The 17,273-nt window shown below is 36.3% G+C and overlaps 1 protein-coding gene and 1 long non-coding RNA gene across 2 annotated transcripts; one reads left to right on the top strand and one right to left on the bottom strand.

The window, feature by feature from the left end:
• Positions 1 to 1,036: 1,036 nt before the first annotated feature.
• LOC148780118 (uncharacterized) lies at positions 1,037 to 3,490 on the top strand. The gene is made up of 2 exons (XM_088849699.1): positions 1,037 to 1,553; positions 1,836 to 3,490. Exons 1-2 carry the CDS (start codon positions 1,277 to 1,279, stop codon positions 2,300 to 2,302), a joined length of 744 nt encoding a protein of 247 aa, XP_088705825.1. The 5' UTR covers positions 1,037 to 1,276; the 3' UTR covers positions 2,303 to 3,490.
• Positions 3,491 to 8,488: 4,998 nt separating this feature from the next.
• Positions 8,489 to 10,143, bottom strand: LOC148780117 (uncharacterized). Its single transcript, XR_016042758.1, has 2 exons — positions 9,892 to 10,143; positions 8,489 to 8,868 (listed from the first exon to the last, which is right to left on the bottom strand). It is a non-coding gene; the product is annotated as an uncharacterized LOC148780117 (long non-coding RNA).
• Between the last annotated feature and the right edge of the window lie 7,130 nt (positions 10,144 to 17,273).

The following is a 17,273-nucleotide window of genomic DNA, read 5'->3' as shown; positions in this document are numbered from 1 at the left end:
GATAATTTTCCGATGATTGAGAACCGTCCAATTGATCATCTCGACATCTAGATGTATGGAAATAAATAAAAACAAGAAATTCCAAATCCAAAAATTAGTAAATCTTATAACGAGTTATCTGGACCTATAGTTTTCCGATGTTTGAGAACTATCCAATTGATCATCTCGACCTTGAGACATATGGAAATAAAGAAAAAAAAAAAGAATTCCAAATCCAAAAAATATTAATCTTATACCAAACTATATGGACCATCTATTTTCAAAATTTTCAAATATTTATTAATATGTTGATATGTACTATTTTTGGAATTATAAAATTTATAGCTTTAGATAAAAATAGATTTTCGAGCTATTATAAGATTTCCCGAACGAAAACATCTCAAAGTAAATTTTAGAAGCGCCAGACAACCTTATACAAACCTCATCCATAATATAAAGCCAGAAGGCTTTCTGCTCCCTCGGGGGTATACTATGCATTTACTCTCTGATATAGAACCCCACTAGAGCATACTATGTATTTACTCCCTGATTTAGAACCCCGCCTAGGATAAATCTTAGGACCCCAAATTATTTTCTAATTATACTAACTAAGCATTTGAAAAAACAAAAAAAAAAAAACTTAAAATTGAATAGAAACCATCCAATTTTTAGAGAGAGTGAGATTTAAGTGTTAAAAAACTCAAATTTCAAAAAAAAAAAAAACAGAAAAAGAAAAATGAGATTAATCATCTAGTGATTCTAATGTGATTACCCAATTTTCAGATTGAAAACAAATCCTCCCAAATAAGTCATATAAGTGAGGGTATAAAAGTAAAGTGTGCTCCCAAAGGAGCACAGTATGTATACTATGTTCTAGTATAAAAGTAGAAAAATAACATAACGTCAGACAGGAAATTCAAAATTTAAATGAGATAAATAAAGAAATGGGAAATGGGATCCTATCCGTCGATCCTGACAGTTGAGGAAGAAAAACAATTAGAGCGCCCTTTCTCTCCCTAATTCTGTTATTTGTTTCTTTCTTTAAGTCTTGCTACCCTGACTGACAGTTGCGCGGAAAGAAACAGTTCGGTTTCCCCTCTCTCATTTCCCTCTCTTTCTTTTTCTCTTTCTATTTCTCTCTCTAATTCTTTCGTTTGTTTGTCTCTCATTTTAAGTCTTGCCAACAGTTGAGGCCTCTCTCTCATTTTCCTTCTCCCCCTCCTCCTCGTTCATTGCGTACCTCTGCCTCTTTCTCCCTTTAAGTCTTGGTCTCTCTTATCTTCCCTTATCTGATTCCATGGAACCCTCCATCGCTGATTTTTCAAATTCCTCTGGCTCTGAGGCCAAACCAGTTTCCACTGATGGAAACCAATCGACCCCAAGGTTAACGATCAGGCTCAAGGTGGGCAAGAAAACAGACTCTCAATGTGAATTCAGTTCCCCCGAATCAGTTGCTTCTCAATTTGATCAGCTCGCTGGAGTTTTAGGCCATTATAGCTGCAAGCTCTGCAACCTGAAGTTAGGCTCGAAGCAATCTCTCGGAGCTCACGTTAAAGCCCATGCATCCAATTATGGTAAATTTTTGCAGGTTCTTTAGCCAGATATGGCTTACTTCTCTCAAGATATTTTGGGTACATTTTTAATCAATATTTTATTATGTGGGTTCTTTCCTAATGTTTTTCTTACCTGCTGCGTTCTTTCTGAATTGCGTACTTTTTTAATTAAGATTTTTTCTTATAACTTCCTTGTCTGCGTCTTTCTGAATCAACTTTTTTTGATATCAGTTCTTTTGTAATCAAAGTATTATGGTATGGGTTTTTTTCAAATTGAAGTTTCATGGTTTTGTGTTTTTGCAGGTTTCACTGACAGTGATAAGATAGGTTTGAAACATGAGCACGAGAGGAGAAAGGATGGTTGCAGAGGAGAAAGAAAGAGCACAACGTTAGAGAAAACAACAAAGCATACCCAACAAGAACCAGTGTGTGCTCTGTGCACCAAGAAATTTCCCTCGAGGAAGGCTCTGTTTGGCCACATGAGGTACCACCCAAAGAGAGATTGGAGAGGGATTCAGCCACCGGAAAAGCCTGTACTCGCCAGAAAGAATGAGAGGAACCTGCAGGTCAAATATTCCAGCAATGGCGCACAGATGAATTCAGTGGAAAGTTTGTCAAACCATACCAATAGCACCATAACAGAAGAGAGCTCGAAAGAACATTATCCTCTCTCTCCCCTTTCAAATTGGTTGGTCACTGGATCTGGAGCAAGAAAGAACCAAACTGCCAGGTCCGAAAGTAAAAGCATGAAACAAACTGTGCATCACTAACCCATTCTTTCTCAATCTCATGGAAATTTGGAGGAATTGGGTTTCTTGGAAAAACAAGAAACTGACAAGGAAAGCCTGGAATCGGATCCCAAAAAGAGTGAAATCCTCCATGAAAGCTTCTTAGTTGACCGTCGTGGCCAATGGAAGAAGAAGACAGAGGTGAAGAGGGAGGCGAGAGCTATTGAGACAGCTGCTAATTCTGGCACACCCCAAGAAGGTGAAATCATTTCAAACTGCCATGATTCAAAGAAGAGGAAGCTTTTTATTGGAGTCTCTGCCGCTAATAACTCTGAGGAGGAGGAAGTATCACAAGAGGATGTTCAAGTTTCTGGAATTGGGTCTGAGATTTCAGTGGCCTTCTTGAAAGTATCTGTCAATAAAAGACCAAAAATCAGCAGAATTCCTGACAATTTCTCGCCAGAAAGGCAAGGGAGCCATATATGCACTATGTGTAACCAATGGTTCAATTCAGGTCAGGCTTTAGGTGGCCATATGAGGAAACTTTTTGACAGAAAGAAGCTTCTAGCCAAATTGAAAGCTCATCATTCTTCAAAGAGGTTGATGGGTTCTCAAGTTGAATTGGGAGGAGAAAGAAAGAATGGAGGAGCAGAGAGAAGGAATGAAGAGAGAATGGGGGCTATGGATCTTAATGGGGTGATGCCTATTGAAGATGAGGATTTGAAATTTGCTATAAGTATGTTGGAGGTGGTGCCTGCTTATGCTGGTTATGTGAGATCTAGACTTTTCATGATCTCTGAGGCATAATTCAGGAGTTTGGGAAGCCACAGAAAGAGGACTTTGGGGTCGTGGTATGGAAGACTAGAGAGCATTCTTTGGGTAACATTGCAGTGGTTTTGCCTGCAGAATTTTTTTATCACAGTTCAGTGGTTTTCTACGGGGAAAATTATTGTATAGAGTGATGAATTTATCAATTGTTTTGGGAAAAATCTCCATTGCTCTTGATAGTTATTTAAGCTGACAAATTGTTGAATGTAATTATGTTTATGGAGCTTTTGAAAGTTATTTAAGCTGACAAATTGTTAAATGTAATTAAGTTTACGGAATTGGTTCCACTTTGCCATTGTTTTTTTCTTTCTGGTATTTAGTTTGTGAATTGTTTCTGCTTTTACATATGAATTATCAGCCATTTTGCAATGGGGAGCAAAGGAATAATTTCTCTTTGTGCAATTTATTTGTTATAAGTTCATGTGCAGTGCTGTTCTTATATTTATGAAGCCTATTTTGGTGTTACAATAGTGCCTTTTTGGCTGTTCATTGACTCTCCACCCTCAAATGATCAAAGCATTGTATGGGTTACTGTTGGATCTCTTTTCCATACCAGCACTCAAGAAAATTCTTGCACTGTATGTGGGATAGTGAAAGACCAGGCCTTTGAAGCCTCCCTGTTCCCAAGAACCTGTCCTACAGTAGAAGATAGTATAAAAATGGAATAGTGAAAGAGAGGGCTGAGAATGGATCGGATCAGGTTCGGATGCACCTGGATCCAGATTCGGAGTATATATGGGATTTAGAAACAAATCCAGATCAGATCAGATCCAGAACATACTTGGTTGATTAATTCTACTATAACCTGTGCTCTAAGCAAATGTTACTTATGGAAAAATCAGTCTGACTAGTATGACTAAAAATTGTCACTTCAAATTATTAGTCCGATTGTCATCTACTTGGAGGAAAAGGTGAGAAGAGTCTTGTGATGATAAGCTGTTTTTGGGAATTGAATGAGGAATCTGTTAGAGAAAAATGTTGCCAGAACTTTAGTGACTCTAGTCCCCTGTAAGGAATATATTTGGGAATGTAATGCTGAAGCATCTAGGTGACATAGAGTGAAAAGTTACGACTTTCCTAAGTTGTTGTTTGCAGATTGGAAAAGTGGTTGCCATTATTATGGAATTTTTAATTTCCATCAAGCATAAAATTGGCATGTCCTTTTAAATTTAAATTGGAATTCATTTTACATCAGAATCAGGATTTCTTTTGCAACCAAGTAAAGTTTAATCTATAAATCAGGGTCATTAGAATGGTTTGATAGAGAGTTATGAGAATTATTGGTATAGGGTCCCAGTTAAACCAGAGTTCACTATGGACCTTGGAATGTGAGCTTCTCCTTTAAAGGTTTAATCAAATTTTCAGATATATTTGAATTGATTGGCAACTGAAGATAAACTTCTAAGCGATCAATTTTAGCCTCATTTATTTCCTTAAAAAATATATACCTTTTGTTGCGAGGAAGAAATAATGGACTATATTGCTTGTTCTGCTTAACTTCATTAGGAAGTTTGGAAGGAATGATTCTTCTCCAGTTTGCTTGTTATGGTCATGATACCTTTATAATTTGGTTCAAACATTCATATGAAAGCTGGAACAGCATTGCCATTATGGACTTGTGAGCAAACCATGATATGCATGGAAGGAAGAAATAACTGGAATCTGAGGTAAACTTGAAAGGACCATGCAAGATTGTTTCGACTGATCAACTGGGATGTGATCGGGTGGACACATAGATGGAGACCATGTCTGGAAAACTGAAGATGCTGCATATATAAGTTCTGTTAATAAATGTTATTATTCTTCCCCAAGGTTTAACTTGTAGTGGAAGGGCTTGCTTGACTCAAAGAGTCATGCCGTCAAACTGCAAATAGTGTTTGTACAGGAACATCGGAGTGGCTTGCTTTACCCCAGCTCTTTCAGCTTGTTAGAAAATTTGATGTGATCAGAAATTCCACGCCCTTCTATTCGGCGTCAATTTCATTATGTGTAGCTTCTTCAGTTCGCATGTTATAAACCGTTGACTTGCTATGTGGTTGCTCCATGGGAAAAGGTCCTTCACCTTGGAGACTTGCTAAACGCTCCATAGAGATGCTGCATTTGTTTCCACAGCCTTTGCTTTTGTGGCAGACTGTTTATTTGAACATGGGTGTCTCAAGAAGGTTTTTGGCATCTTAGGATGTCTAGCAACACCAATGCTCATGCATTTGTCTTCTTGTACTCTTTTAAAATATGCATATTGCAGTAATGTTCAGTAGAGTTTAGAGGTCCAAACATACTGTAACAAGAGCATTGCATGAATTTTCTTAATGAATTTTTTGAAGTATATTGAGAAGCATCGAATTAAGCTTTTAGAGTTTAAGGATATAAAGAAATGTATTCTTTAATCCTTTTGCTACTCAAAACCATGCTTTTGTATCTCTAAAGAAATTAACTTGTAGTCTGACATTGATAGTGGTTATCTTATCCATGTGATACTTTCATACAATTCAATCATTTCCAATTATGATTCAAAGTAGATTGTACAAAACGAGTTTTGATTATTTCTCAATACTTTCTGATCTTTCCGTTATTACTCCTCACTTTTTGTGCGTATTCCTGCAGAATATGGAGTGTTTTGCATAGAAACTCTGAAACTCGGGATGATTTTTGGTAAATAAAAAGTGAGCAAAAATACAACCCACAACCAGCAGCAACAAGTAAAATAATAATAATAATAAAACAAGAAAGAAATAACGCAAAAAGGACACTAAGATTTTACATGATTTGTCATAGATGTAACTATATCCACTAGAAAAGACAATCGACAGTTTTTAACTAATAATAAAGAAAACAAATTACGAGTTGGTACTTAGCAAACTCAATCTCTTACAAAACCTCTCTATATGTATAATTTTCTCTTTTTGAGCTCAAGGTTTCCCTCTCTTTTTTTATATATTTCTCTCTATACATAAGCCATTATAAAAAAGATAAAGTTTCTAGAGGGCCAAGGCTTTATGAAAACAAAATAAAGCCTAACCTAAAATTGTCATTCGGAAAGTACTTTCGGCATTGAAAATGTTTATGATGGCTCTAAAATTAATTTCCAATACCAACAATAAAATTTGAAACTCAAAAAATTGCACAAATCTTGTGGATATGTGAACACTTGTTTTTTGGGTGAAATGGATGGTCTAAATGATTTGTTGCAATGTGCACTGTCTTTAGCGCTTAAAATCCTCCTTTTTTTTTTCACAACTTTTATATTCAAGCTGGATAGATGAATTATTTCCTTATTTAGATAGGGCTGCATCCCTATCAAACCATTTCCTTTATAAAAAAAAGTGAAAAGCAGCCGAAAGGTAGGTACACTAGGACCTCTCCATATTTGAAACTTAACATTTTCTTAATTTGGGTCTACAAGTCCATCCTAATCCAAATAGGACCACCCCAAAGTTAACTCCTAGATAAGTCCTCTGGATGTAATGATTGTTTCCACTGAGTTTTTCTTGAGAGAGTTTTTAATCCAAGAACTAATTCCAATACTAATGAGGCCTCATGAAAGTAAAAAACCTTAACGACATATAGTTCATTAAATACAATATATTCATACAACCATAAACAAACTGTTAGAGTCTGAAAAATTCCCATGTAACGAAGAGAATGAGAGGATTATTATGGTATACTGAATTGATGCGACAGTCGTTTGTGGTTTATGGATTTATAGATTTAGAAAATTTCGTTTCCTTGTCCTATGTGGGATGCTTGTTTGTGATGTATTTTTGCAGTAGAATTTCGTTTCCTTATTCTAGGTGGGATGCTTGTTTCTGTAAGAGACTTGAGTGCTTATGAAAAAAAAGTCAATTGCATTCCACGTCATACTTGTCTGCAGCACGACATACCATGTAACTTAAGCGCATCAAGTTCCCCATCCAACCCTGGAAGAATGTATTATCGGTGTCCAAACAGTTTTTTTTAGTGGTGCAATGAAAATATGGAAGTGATGAATTACAATGTGAACTTGAGGCATTGTAATGTACAACAAAGGAATCACTCACAAGTATCGCAAGAGCATCTTATGGTCATGCCTGAACTGACCGGTCATTCAACAACAAATTGTTGAGGCCTTATGGCATACGCAACAATTCCTATTTTTGTATGTAATGAATACGTTTATTTTTGTACCACTTATGTTAAAAAGTGTTTGACATGATTAAAGAGTTGGTTTCGCAACTCATAAAACAGTTATTCTAGTTGATATTAACTTTAGTAATATTTTGTTATGGGAAAGCCTTTTCTATGATATTAGCATGAAAAGTAATTGCACCTTGATAATTTTCTAGTATTGTGGTTGACGAACCTTTGATTGTCAAAGCTACACAATTGGCCTCCACTTCGGACCAACAACAACGCATACCGTTCTTTATTAACAAACCACAACAAATTCCCATCTCTTACAATGGAAGATCAATGATTCATGATACATGGAGAATCCACTAGCACCACCAGATCTCCAAATTGATGCCAATATATAATCATAAGAATGACTAATTTAACATCAGCACTGAAGCCCATGAGGAACTTCATCTGCAAATATACTTGCAGACGAACATGTGGTAACAGAGCTAGCAAATTCTTTGGGTTATTCAATATTTACTCTTGGGCTAGTAATAGTAGAGATGTTCGAGGCTTCATCAAATAGCAAATTCTTTGGGTTATTCAATATTACTCTTGCAAAATCTTTGGGTTATGCAGCGGACCAGTAGCTTATCAAATAGCCAAGCTCTGGTTTTGACCACCAAACAATTGAGCCAAATCTTTGGGTTCCATGAATGCAACATCAAGTAGCACAACCTTCAACATCGTAAAAGACAAGTAGTACCAGGAACACATTGAACTCAATCAAAACCTTCAACATCCTTGTTTATATTGTTGCCAAAATTTATACTTCATTTAATGAAAATAACTACATTTTCAAATGCATAAAGACCAAACGACGAAAAATAAAATAAAAGGGAAACTAAATTGTACCAAATACATAGGCCAAGAGGCCAAACTGAGATATCACTTAAATCATTCTTTCCAAATAAAAGTGTACACTGGGGGTCAATAGAGTCGTCACCTACAGGGCTACATCGCTTAAAGTTGCAATCTACAGGATCCTTGATGCATACAAAGGACCGAGAAACACTCCTGGAGTACTCTTGTCCTTTAACAGTAGCATTCATTTCCTCATCGATAATGGCATGATATGATGCTAAGTAATAACAAAATTTCACTCTCAAATAAATGCATATTACATCACATCCGTCATTATGCAGTTATTAAGCCAAATCCTACGCCAATGTGAATATGTGCAGATACCACAATCATGAGCCATAGAAAATAAAATGAAAAAGTAACAAAGAATGGGAAAGAGAATTTCTACCAAATGTCCAAAAACTGTCATAAAAAAATTCCCTCTATAATGTACATCTAGGAGTCCTTCTCAGACAAGCAACACTCCAATTGTCCCTCAAAAACCAAACAAAAATTCTGCACAATATAAGTTAGACCACTTCTTCCTAAACCCAATCACCATGCCAATGACAAAAGCATAGAAAAATATTACATTGGAAACACCACAATCAAACCAGGCACAATAGATAACTACATCACACTCACCCGAAAATAGGGCAGATCAATGCTTCCAACCAAGCTCATGCTGCAAACCAGATTTTATGTATAGGCCAAGACGCCAAACTGAGATTTCGTTCAATCGTTGCTCTGACGACTCACCAATATTTTATGCCTGCAATCACCTGCAGTTCAACAGTCAATGTTCATTTTCAGCAGTCAATAAACAACTTAGAACCCCCATATAACATACACAGGCAATTCAGCAGTCGATGTTCACTTTCAGCAGTCAATAAACACCACAGAATGTGTAGGAGAGCATTGTCCATCATGAAAATTCTAAAGTCCATACACATGGATCAACATCTTAATAGACAAAAAAAATTGAATTATACAAGAAAATCAGTTTTGTAGCATAATTGTTCACAATTAGCATCTCAAACATTCGACTCAAAATGTTCTTATAATAGCAGATGGATAATAAGGCATAGAACATTTGACATATCTCCCTAACTACTACATAATAGTTATCCTCATTTCCTTTTAACATTGCATCAAAAAACTTTTTTTTATCACTGCAATAGTACAGATTCAGGGGTAACAGATCATACAATTTGCATCTAATTCATAGTAGATTCAGGGATAACATAATAGTTATCCTTATTTCTCAGGCTCAGTACAATTTCCAACATCTAATTCATAGTAGTATCTCCAATCTTACCATATTCCACCATCTAAATAATTTAATTAGGTAAGAGCTAAACATAGCTTTATTAGGGTTCAGTCCGCATTCACAAAGCTTGCTAATTACCAAAGAGTAAGTAGAAGCATCAGGAGAACATCCATCTCACAGCATAGCTTCGCATCATTTTAATGCCTCTTGTAATTGATTCCCACTACCAAGAGACCCTATTAAACAATTATAAGTGTGGATATCAGGGCCAACCCCTCTGTCAACCATCTCTCTAACCTAGGAGGAAACCTAGGGAAACCTATGGAGTCATTACCAAAGGCAGAAGAGAATCCCTGCCATGGAATTCTCACTAAAAACTAGCTGGTGTAAGATGGGTTTTCTAATTGGAAAGGGTGAGGTTTGATTCTTCCCATCTCTCTCGTCTTGTTGATGCTTGGATTGCATGTCCATCAATGTAGCCAACACGCCATTATCCATATAAAAAAGAAAATAGAGGTGAAGCCAAAAAACTCACCTGTGTGGCGAGAGGGAGACACGCTACTGTGGTGGATTTTGCTGGTGTGGCGAGAGAGTGAGAGACGCTGCTGTGGTCTCTGTGGAGAAGATGCAGGCCTTCCTCGAGAATGGCTGAGAGAGAGAGAGAGAGAGAGGAAATGGCTGAGATTAGAAAGAAAGAGAGGGAGGGAGGGAGAGAGGGTGAGGGGTAAGGGAGGGGGTGGTGGTGGAGTAAAAGATTACATGCTCCCCTGGGCTAATTTTTGCGGCATTAATTAATGGGCCAAAACTCATGAAACAAACTATCAACATGACCCAAAAGTTTTTGGAAGACCGATCCATATTTCGAATTTTTAACCAATTTTTTTTTTTCACGCATTCATCTCAACATCTTCATCTCAACTACACTCACTTTACGAGTATGTAGTTTCTTGATTGCCAATATTCTACCTCATAAATCACAGGTGGTATCACAACTGTCCTATAGAACTGCCTTCAGATTCATTGGTATGCGGCAATCACATAAAACTCAGTTTGCACATCTCCACGTCGTCCATCCAGCTCTAATTCTATGTGCAATATCTTCCTCAATCTTTTTATTTTTCTAGATTATCGAACCAAGATATCGAAAGTGTAATCTTTTAGGTAATTTTTGGCCGTTAATATTAACTACTTCCTCATCTCTACTCCTATAATTACTAAACTTTTATTCTATATAATTTGTCTTAGTCCAGCTAATTTTAAAGCCTTTAGATTCTAGAACTTTCCTCCAAAGTTTTAACTTTGTGTTGACACCATTTAAGGTCTCATCTATCAAAACTATGTCACCCACGAACAACATGTACCATGATACCTCATCGTTTAGGTGCCTAGTTAAGTTGTTCATAACTAAGACAAAGAGGTATATGAGGTTGTAAAAAAACCAAATTACATAGACTTGCACTTAAGCAATGAGACAATACAAGTGAATACAACTCAAAATTCTTGTACAATACACCACAAATGAGCTTACAACCTTCAATTACAAATAGCATAACTGTGATTGCAGTAGACAAATGACTGAGTATACACTCAAAAATAAGAGGAGACAACTCAATTAGGGTCCCATGACCAACATAAAACAAAACTACACATAGATATCAACGAACTAGACAAGTATGAGGCGATTTTAAAACTTCTACACCATTCAATTTTAATGCAAATTTATATATCAAATGACTTCACAAAACTCAACGAAACATGATCACCCTTATTACAATACATAAATGCTCAAATGAATTATGCAATGTAGCATGTCCATGGGAAGCCAATCGCAGTTCTCGGGTGCCCAGTTCACGGCCCTAGGCCTTAGCTATGTGCCATAAAGTGACATCTGATGGCATATCTCAAAATTCAGCCAAATTCATCATGTCAAGAGTGAGAAGCTAATCAACTACTGATATACACTAGAAACATGGAAGAATTTGCAGAGATCAAATAAACAAAAACATAAGTGGAGCTCGTGGGAGAAATCTTGAGATTAGATCACAAAACAGTCTCAAGAGTTCACAAAACCGTGCCATAGAAATTCGTTATAGTCTCCTCTCATAAAATCAAGAATTTTATCTATCAAAAATGCTATTCAATTGACTGATTTTGATGTGAAAAACTCAGAAATATCAGTCAATTATCCTCCAAAAATCTCAAAGAAAAGGTCATGAAAACTAGATCAATTTATGCACAGATGATCCCTTCAACTATATGGACTAAATTTGATCAAGAATTCATGAATCAATAATCAAATGGATAATGGAACCTTGCTGTAATTAGGAAGCAAGAAGAAAATACTAAAATCAATAGCAAATGATAAGATCTTACTCAATTGATGGTCTTCAAAACTAGATCATCCATGGCTTTGATTAAGCTTGAATTCATCATGAATGGAGCTTTCTCTCACTTGAATTGAACACACTTTTGATCTTATGGAGGAGAGAGAAAGGAAGAGGAATAGCTTTGGGTGTGCCACACAAGTGTGACCAAAGAGAGAGTGGTGTGCCACTTAAAGAGAGAGAGAGAGAGAGAGGAAGAGAGAGATTGAAACCATAGTTGTTGGCAACACTTTGAAACCCGAATCGTTTCAGGAACTAGAATCGCAGAATTGTGGCCGACTACAAGATTCCTATCTTAGGTATCGTTGTCCATACAATAGGAATCGCTAAGAACGAGATTCTTAGTTTTTGAAAATCGTGTTTCAACCGAAATAGATCCAAGTTCCATCCACATATGGAATCGAGATTTCGTCCTCCTTAGAATCGAGATTCGCAAGCCCTTGGAATCAACACTTCAGGAGCCAAGATTCATTAATATGAGGAATCGAGTTTCTAACACATAAGGAATAGAGATATGTTGTTGTTTCGAATCGTGATTCTAATATATTTGGAATCAAATTTTTGAAGTATATGTATCAGAGATTCATGCCAGTTTGAGATCGAGATTTACAATAATATGGAACGTGGAAGGCGTTTGACGACCCCTACCAGGAATCAAGATTTAATTTTTATGGAGAAGGAAGCCACAAACACATCTTCAGCCCCATCAACTTTAAAACCTATATTGGATGTTTTTTATTATAAGGCTTCCCAAATTTTAAAGTGACTGTGTTGAATATTGAACTTGCGGTCATTATATACAAAATACAAGTATTTTTAAATGGGTGCTGTTTGTATAGAGCCTAGGCTCTAAATAATCAAATTAGAGCCTACCTTCAAATAGTTTCGAGAAATGTGGTTTCAACACCGGAAATCCTTGTGATAGCCTTAAAATATATTTTCATCTTTTTTTATAAAGTTTAAAGCTTCAAAAAGTGTAGATCGATGTATCAATGAAAACTTCAAAATCTTGAAAATTGATGATCCAAAAATTCATTACAAAATACACTATTTCCAAAACTTGAAATCCATTTTTTCTCTCATGTCCATGCATCTTCATGGCGAGATGATCAAGTTGAGGATATTTGGGCATCAAAAGAATCTCTTTTAGTGAAGTTTTTGGGGTTGGATCTAACTTGACTGTTTAGAGCCTAGGCTCTAATAAAACTTTTCCCTTTCTAAATTGTGATGTTGACTTCATTATTATAAAGACAAAATAGGATTATATATATGCCATGGTTTTACTTTTAATTGTATGTGTTGTATTTACTAGTTACATTTTAAATTTAAAGTAAAGGCCATCCATGGTGGCACAAGTAAAATAATGAAACCCTGAAACTATTAGAAGCATTCGAAGGAAGATTGCTACTCCAATTGACGTAGAATCAAGATTTAATCCTTGATGGAATCTAGATTTAATATGTTTGGGAATGTCTACTCACAATTAATGGGTTCAAGTATTTAAAGATACGTTGGATCGAGAATTTAAGGAATTGAATTTCCTTGGTTCCAATAGATGGTTTCTAAAGATGTGTTGAATCGAGATTCTGAAATTAAGGAATCGAGTTTCTTTGGTTTCGAACACGGTTTCCGTAAATATTCTTAGTGGAAATGCGGAATTAGATTTCGGAACAAGAAACGCGAGGTCGATGGAGAGATTCCGATAACTATGGATTGAACTCAAGTGAATGAAATGCATGGCTTAAGAGGGTATTTATAGGCCTCTAGCCACCAAGTATATTGATGCTTCAAGATAGATGAATCTAGGCCCTCCATGTCATCATCTTATGGTTACAAAGATAGGCTTGATCCTAGCCCACCATCCACCATCCACCATCATCCATCAAGATGTGTGGTATGGATTTACGCATCATTATCCTTTTTAATAACCACAATTTACTCCAGTTTCTCTAATATTAAAATACCCATGCTCTTTTCATATAATTGAACTTAAAACCAAGCTAGAGGGCAATACCCTTGAGGTAATTTGACAACTAGCAAAAATCAAATTTGAAACTTCCCTCCACTTTTTAAGAGCAAGAGGGGCTAATCAAATCGCGCAATATAAGCTAGTTGGTTAAGTGCACAATTTCCAAATACCTTTAGGGTTTAAGTTGAAATTTCAAACCCTATGTCCCTTCTAGAAGGCTCACACATGCACAAAACACTTGCTTTTTACATCTAACATGTGCTCAAAGTAATTTTCTAATTTTTCAAAATATCACAAAATAACACATTTAAATGCCCCTTAACATGAAATGACAAATACACAAAGGACAAAGGCGTCTCCATGGGGGGTTGATGTCACCCCCACATCACCTCTACGCAGGGCTGATGTGGGACCCCCGTGGCACCACGTGCACACCCATAGGCCATTTGGGTGTTTCATAGAGGGATTGTTTGTTATTTTACAAAAATAATTCCAAAACGCTCATTTTTTTGTTAAAAAAAATTCCCAAAATCCAAAAAAATCATTTTAATCATTTTCTATCAAAATAAAATGCTTCAACACTATATAAAACATTTCCAAGGGAAATTAGTCTCCTATGGAGTTGAATTAGGAATCAGAGCACTCCACTCAACTAAAGCTGAAATCTGAAGCCACCTTCTCGATGTGACCCAACAAACTCGTCACCTACAGTGTATAATCAGGGGCTCATAATGTGATTTATCAAAGTCAAATCAATGAGCGACCTTAAATCCCCAATTATTGTGGATTCCAGGTGCACCCCCTAGAGGAAATGCACACACATGGTGCAGGGGTTCCTCTCTTGGCAAGTGCATACCTCTCACTAATGTATCCCTAGAAGAGCGCCTTTCCATGCATTGTGATTGTTTATGCACATGCTACAAGAAGGTTCTAAGAGTCAGAGATTTAGGCCAATGTCGTTTGATCGACTCCAACCTTCCCATACAAGGCTATTTTGTCATTGAGCTTATATCATCAATCATATAAATCACATTGCCTTGGCCCATCACACAATTATGAGGCTCAATCATAACAACCCATCTTGACAAAGCAGTAAGCTGCAACCCATACAAATTCTCCTCATAACTCACTCGGGGTTCTATGACTCCTGGTCCCACTAGAGTCATGTTGCTCTAATACTCGCACTAAAGTTAAGAGCTATTTAAATGTCAGAATTTGAAGGCCTTGAAAGGACATAGTTCCAACAATATGGGCTCAATGCTGACCCCTGATGTAGACCAATTGTCAATAAAAACTCACTCATCTCTCCACTAGTTGTTCGTATACTAGTTAGCAATCCCTCGTATATCTCGCACCAAGTCGATGTAGTGTCTGGAGACTCCTTTATTTCCCAACACCCACTAAATCAAATCTCGAGGTACTCTATCATAAGCTTTTTCTTTAGATCTTATCATCGTTAAATAAATAATTCTAATATATATATATAATTTTAAGTTCTTAAAGGCCTAGATCTAAAATGGAGAGCCAACATCCACTAAATTTCTTTCTTAAGGAAATCCAGCGTAACCTTTTTTTTTTGTCCCCAAGGTTCAAGAGAGTGTGAGCGCAAAATTTGGGCTCAAAGGGTTTTTTTTAGGAATTTTTGCCCATCAGCTAATGCTGGAGAAATTAGTTCAAAGGTGTATTCAAGTATTCACATCCCGCCCCTAAATACATACATACATGCATGCATATACATACATATACATACACACATACACATATACAACCAACCTATAGAATAGTTGAGGTTGGACGACCCAGATTGAAGGAGAAGAGACAATCTAGACAGGCAAAGAACGAGGACATATTTAACCCTACATTTTCAAGGGTATCCATTTATTTTTGAAGCGCATAGATGAGACTTACATGTGTGCCAAATTTAGGGTCCATCAGAACCCCACTTTTTTTTGGTAAATATTTAATGTAAGTTGTCCAGCTTATACTAATCAATAGCTTGGTCCACTTATATGATCGTTATCAACACACATACACACACACAACAAAAAGACAAGCATATTAATTCAGTCCAAATGCTAGTGATTGCAACATGGGTGTACTGCTACATAAAAAATACAAGAATCAAATAATATAATACTTATACATGAACCAATGATGAATCCAAAAATCCAGCAAGAGTTATAATGAGGAATTCACAAGCATTTGACTATGGCACAAGTATGAGACATTAGGTTTATGAGCCAGATGTTGGAGATATGCACCTCTTCTCTATATTTAGGACTTAGAATAAAGAAAATCTTTACAAAATTACTTTGGGAGAAGAATCTGATCAAATCCAAAAAGGAATCCATATGCAATGGATTCCATGTGTCTCAAGAATGCTCACCTCTTCCCTATATTTAGGACTTAGAATAAAGAAAATCTTTACAGGATTATTTTGGGAGAAGAATCCGATCAATCCAAAAAAGAATCCAGATGCATTGGATTCCATGTGTCTCGAGAATGCTCTCTTCGCAATGTTTTGGAATAAAGAATACAGGTATGCCCATGCCGTACCATACCTATGTCCAACCATGTTCAACGCAGGTCCAGAGTCTAAGAGTGAAGAATCCATGCAACACATGTTGGAAGGCACTCATTTCAAACTTGAGTTATCGAATTTGAACCTAGCCAACCTACCAAAAAAATATTAAACCTTGAGGAAGGTGCTTCTTTGGGGCATCCCCTTGAACCTTTTCTCTAATCTCTTCCTTTTTCACTCGAATATATTTTTAAGGTGGCCCCATGCCTAAAAACAACCATTAATTTCATAAGAGATACTAGTCAATGGAATCATTGTCTTCCTTTGCAACCAAGGCTCTAATAAATCATTATTAATGTTTTCTTTCTATATTACATGACCATTAACTAAAAACTATATTATTCCATTTTTAAGTAATTTTATGGTTACTTTCATGGCTACTGGAATCTCTTCGTAAAGGTTGCAATTCCGATTCAAAAACCCCATTCGGCAATTCCGACAAGGAATCTTCACGAAACCCGTTTCTTGGAACTCAATAATGCTGATTCATTAATTTAGGAATCTCGTTTTAAACCTTTTCAGAATCTCGATTCCATTGTTCATGGAATCTCAATCCGAACTTTTTCGAATATCAATCCCGACATTTATTCAATCTTGATTCCACATTTGTTTATTCCTAATTCCACATGTAATGAATCTCAATTTTTTCAATCTAGAATCCATGGCATCAAGTACCTCGATTCATAGGTGCAGAGAACTATGATTCAATCAACATGGCATCTTGCTTTGACCTTCACAAAATCTCAATTCGAACTTTTTTGGAATCTTGATTCTACAAAATCAAGTACTATTGTTCATAGATGCACAAATCTACAATTCGTTGTAATGCAAACTCACCTCCCTTATTATGGATTCTGATTTCAGTTATTTGGAACCCAATTGGAGGACTTTGCTTCTCAATGTTCTCATGGTTAAGTGCTCTTAATAGTAATTCGATGAATGCAGTGCTGAATTATTTGTAACTTGAATCAACTTTCAAATGC

The sequence above is a fragment of the Amborella trichopoda genome, chromosome 10, assembly GCF_054954075.1.
Source record: "Amborella trichopoda isolate Santa Cruz 75 chromosome 10, AtrichopodaSantaCruz75HAP2 v2.0, whole genome shotgun sequence".
NCBI lineage: Eukaryota > Viridiplantae > Streptophyta > Magnoliopsida > Amborellales > Amborellaceae > Amborella > Amborella trichopoda.
The sequence above is the reverse complement of the archived record's forward strand: the minus strand, read 5'-3'. Positions and strand labels throughout refer to the sequence as shown.

Coding starts and splice junctions, on each gene's coding strand:
- LOC148780118 (XM_088849699.1), top strand. CDS start 1,277: ATGGAACCCTCCATCGCTGATTTTTCAAATTCCTCTGGCTCTGAGGCC. Junction 1,554..1,835: donor AGCCCATGCATCCAATTATG/GTAAATTTTTGC, acceptor GTGTTTTTGCAG/GTTTCACTGACAGTGATAAG.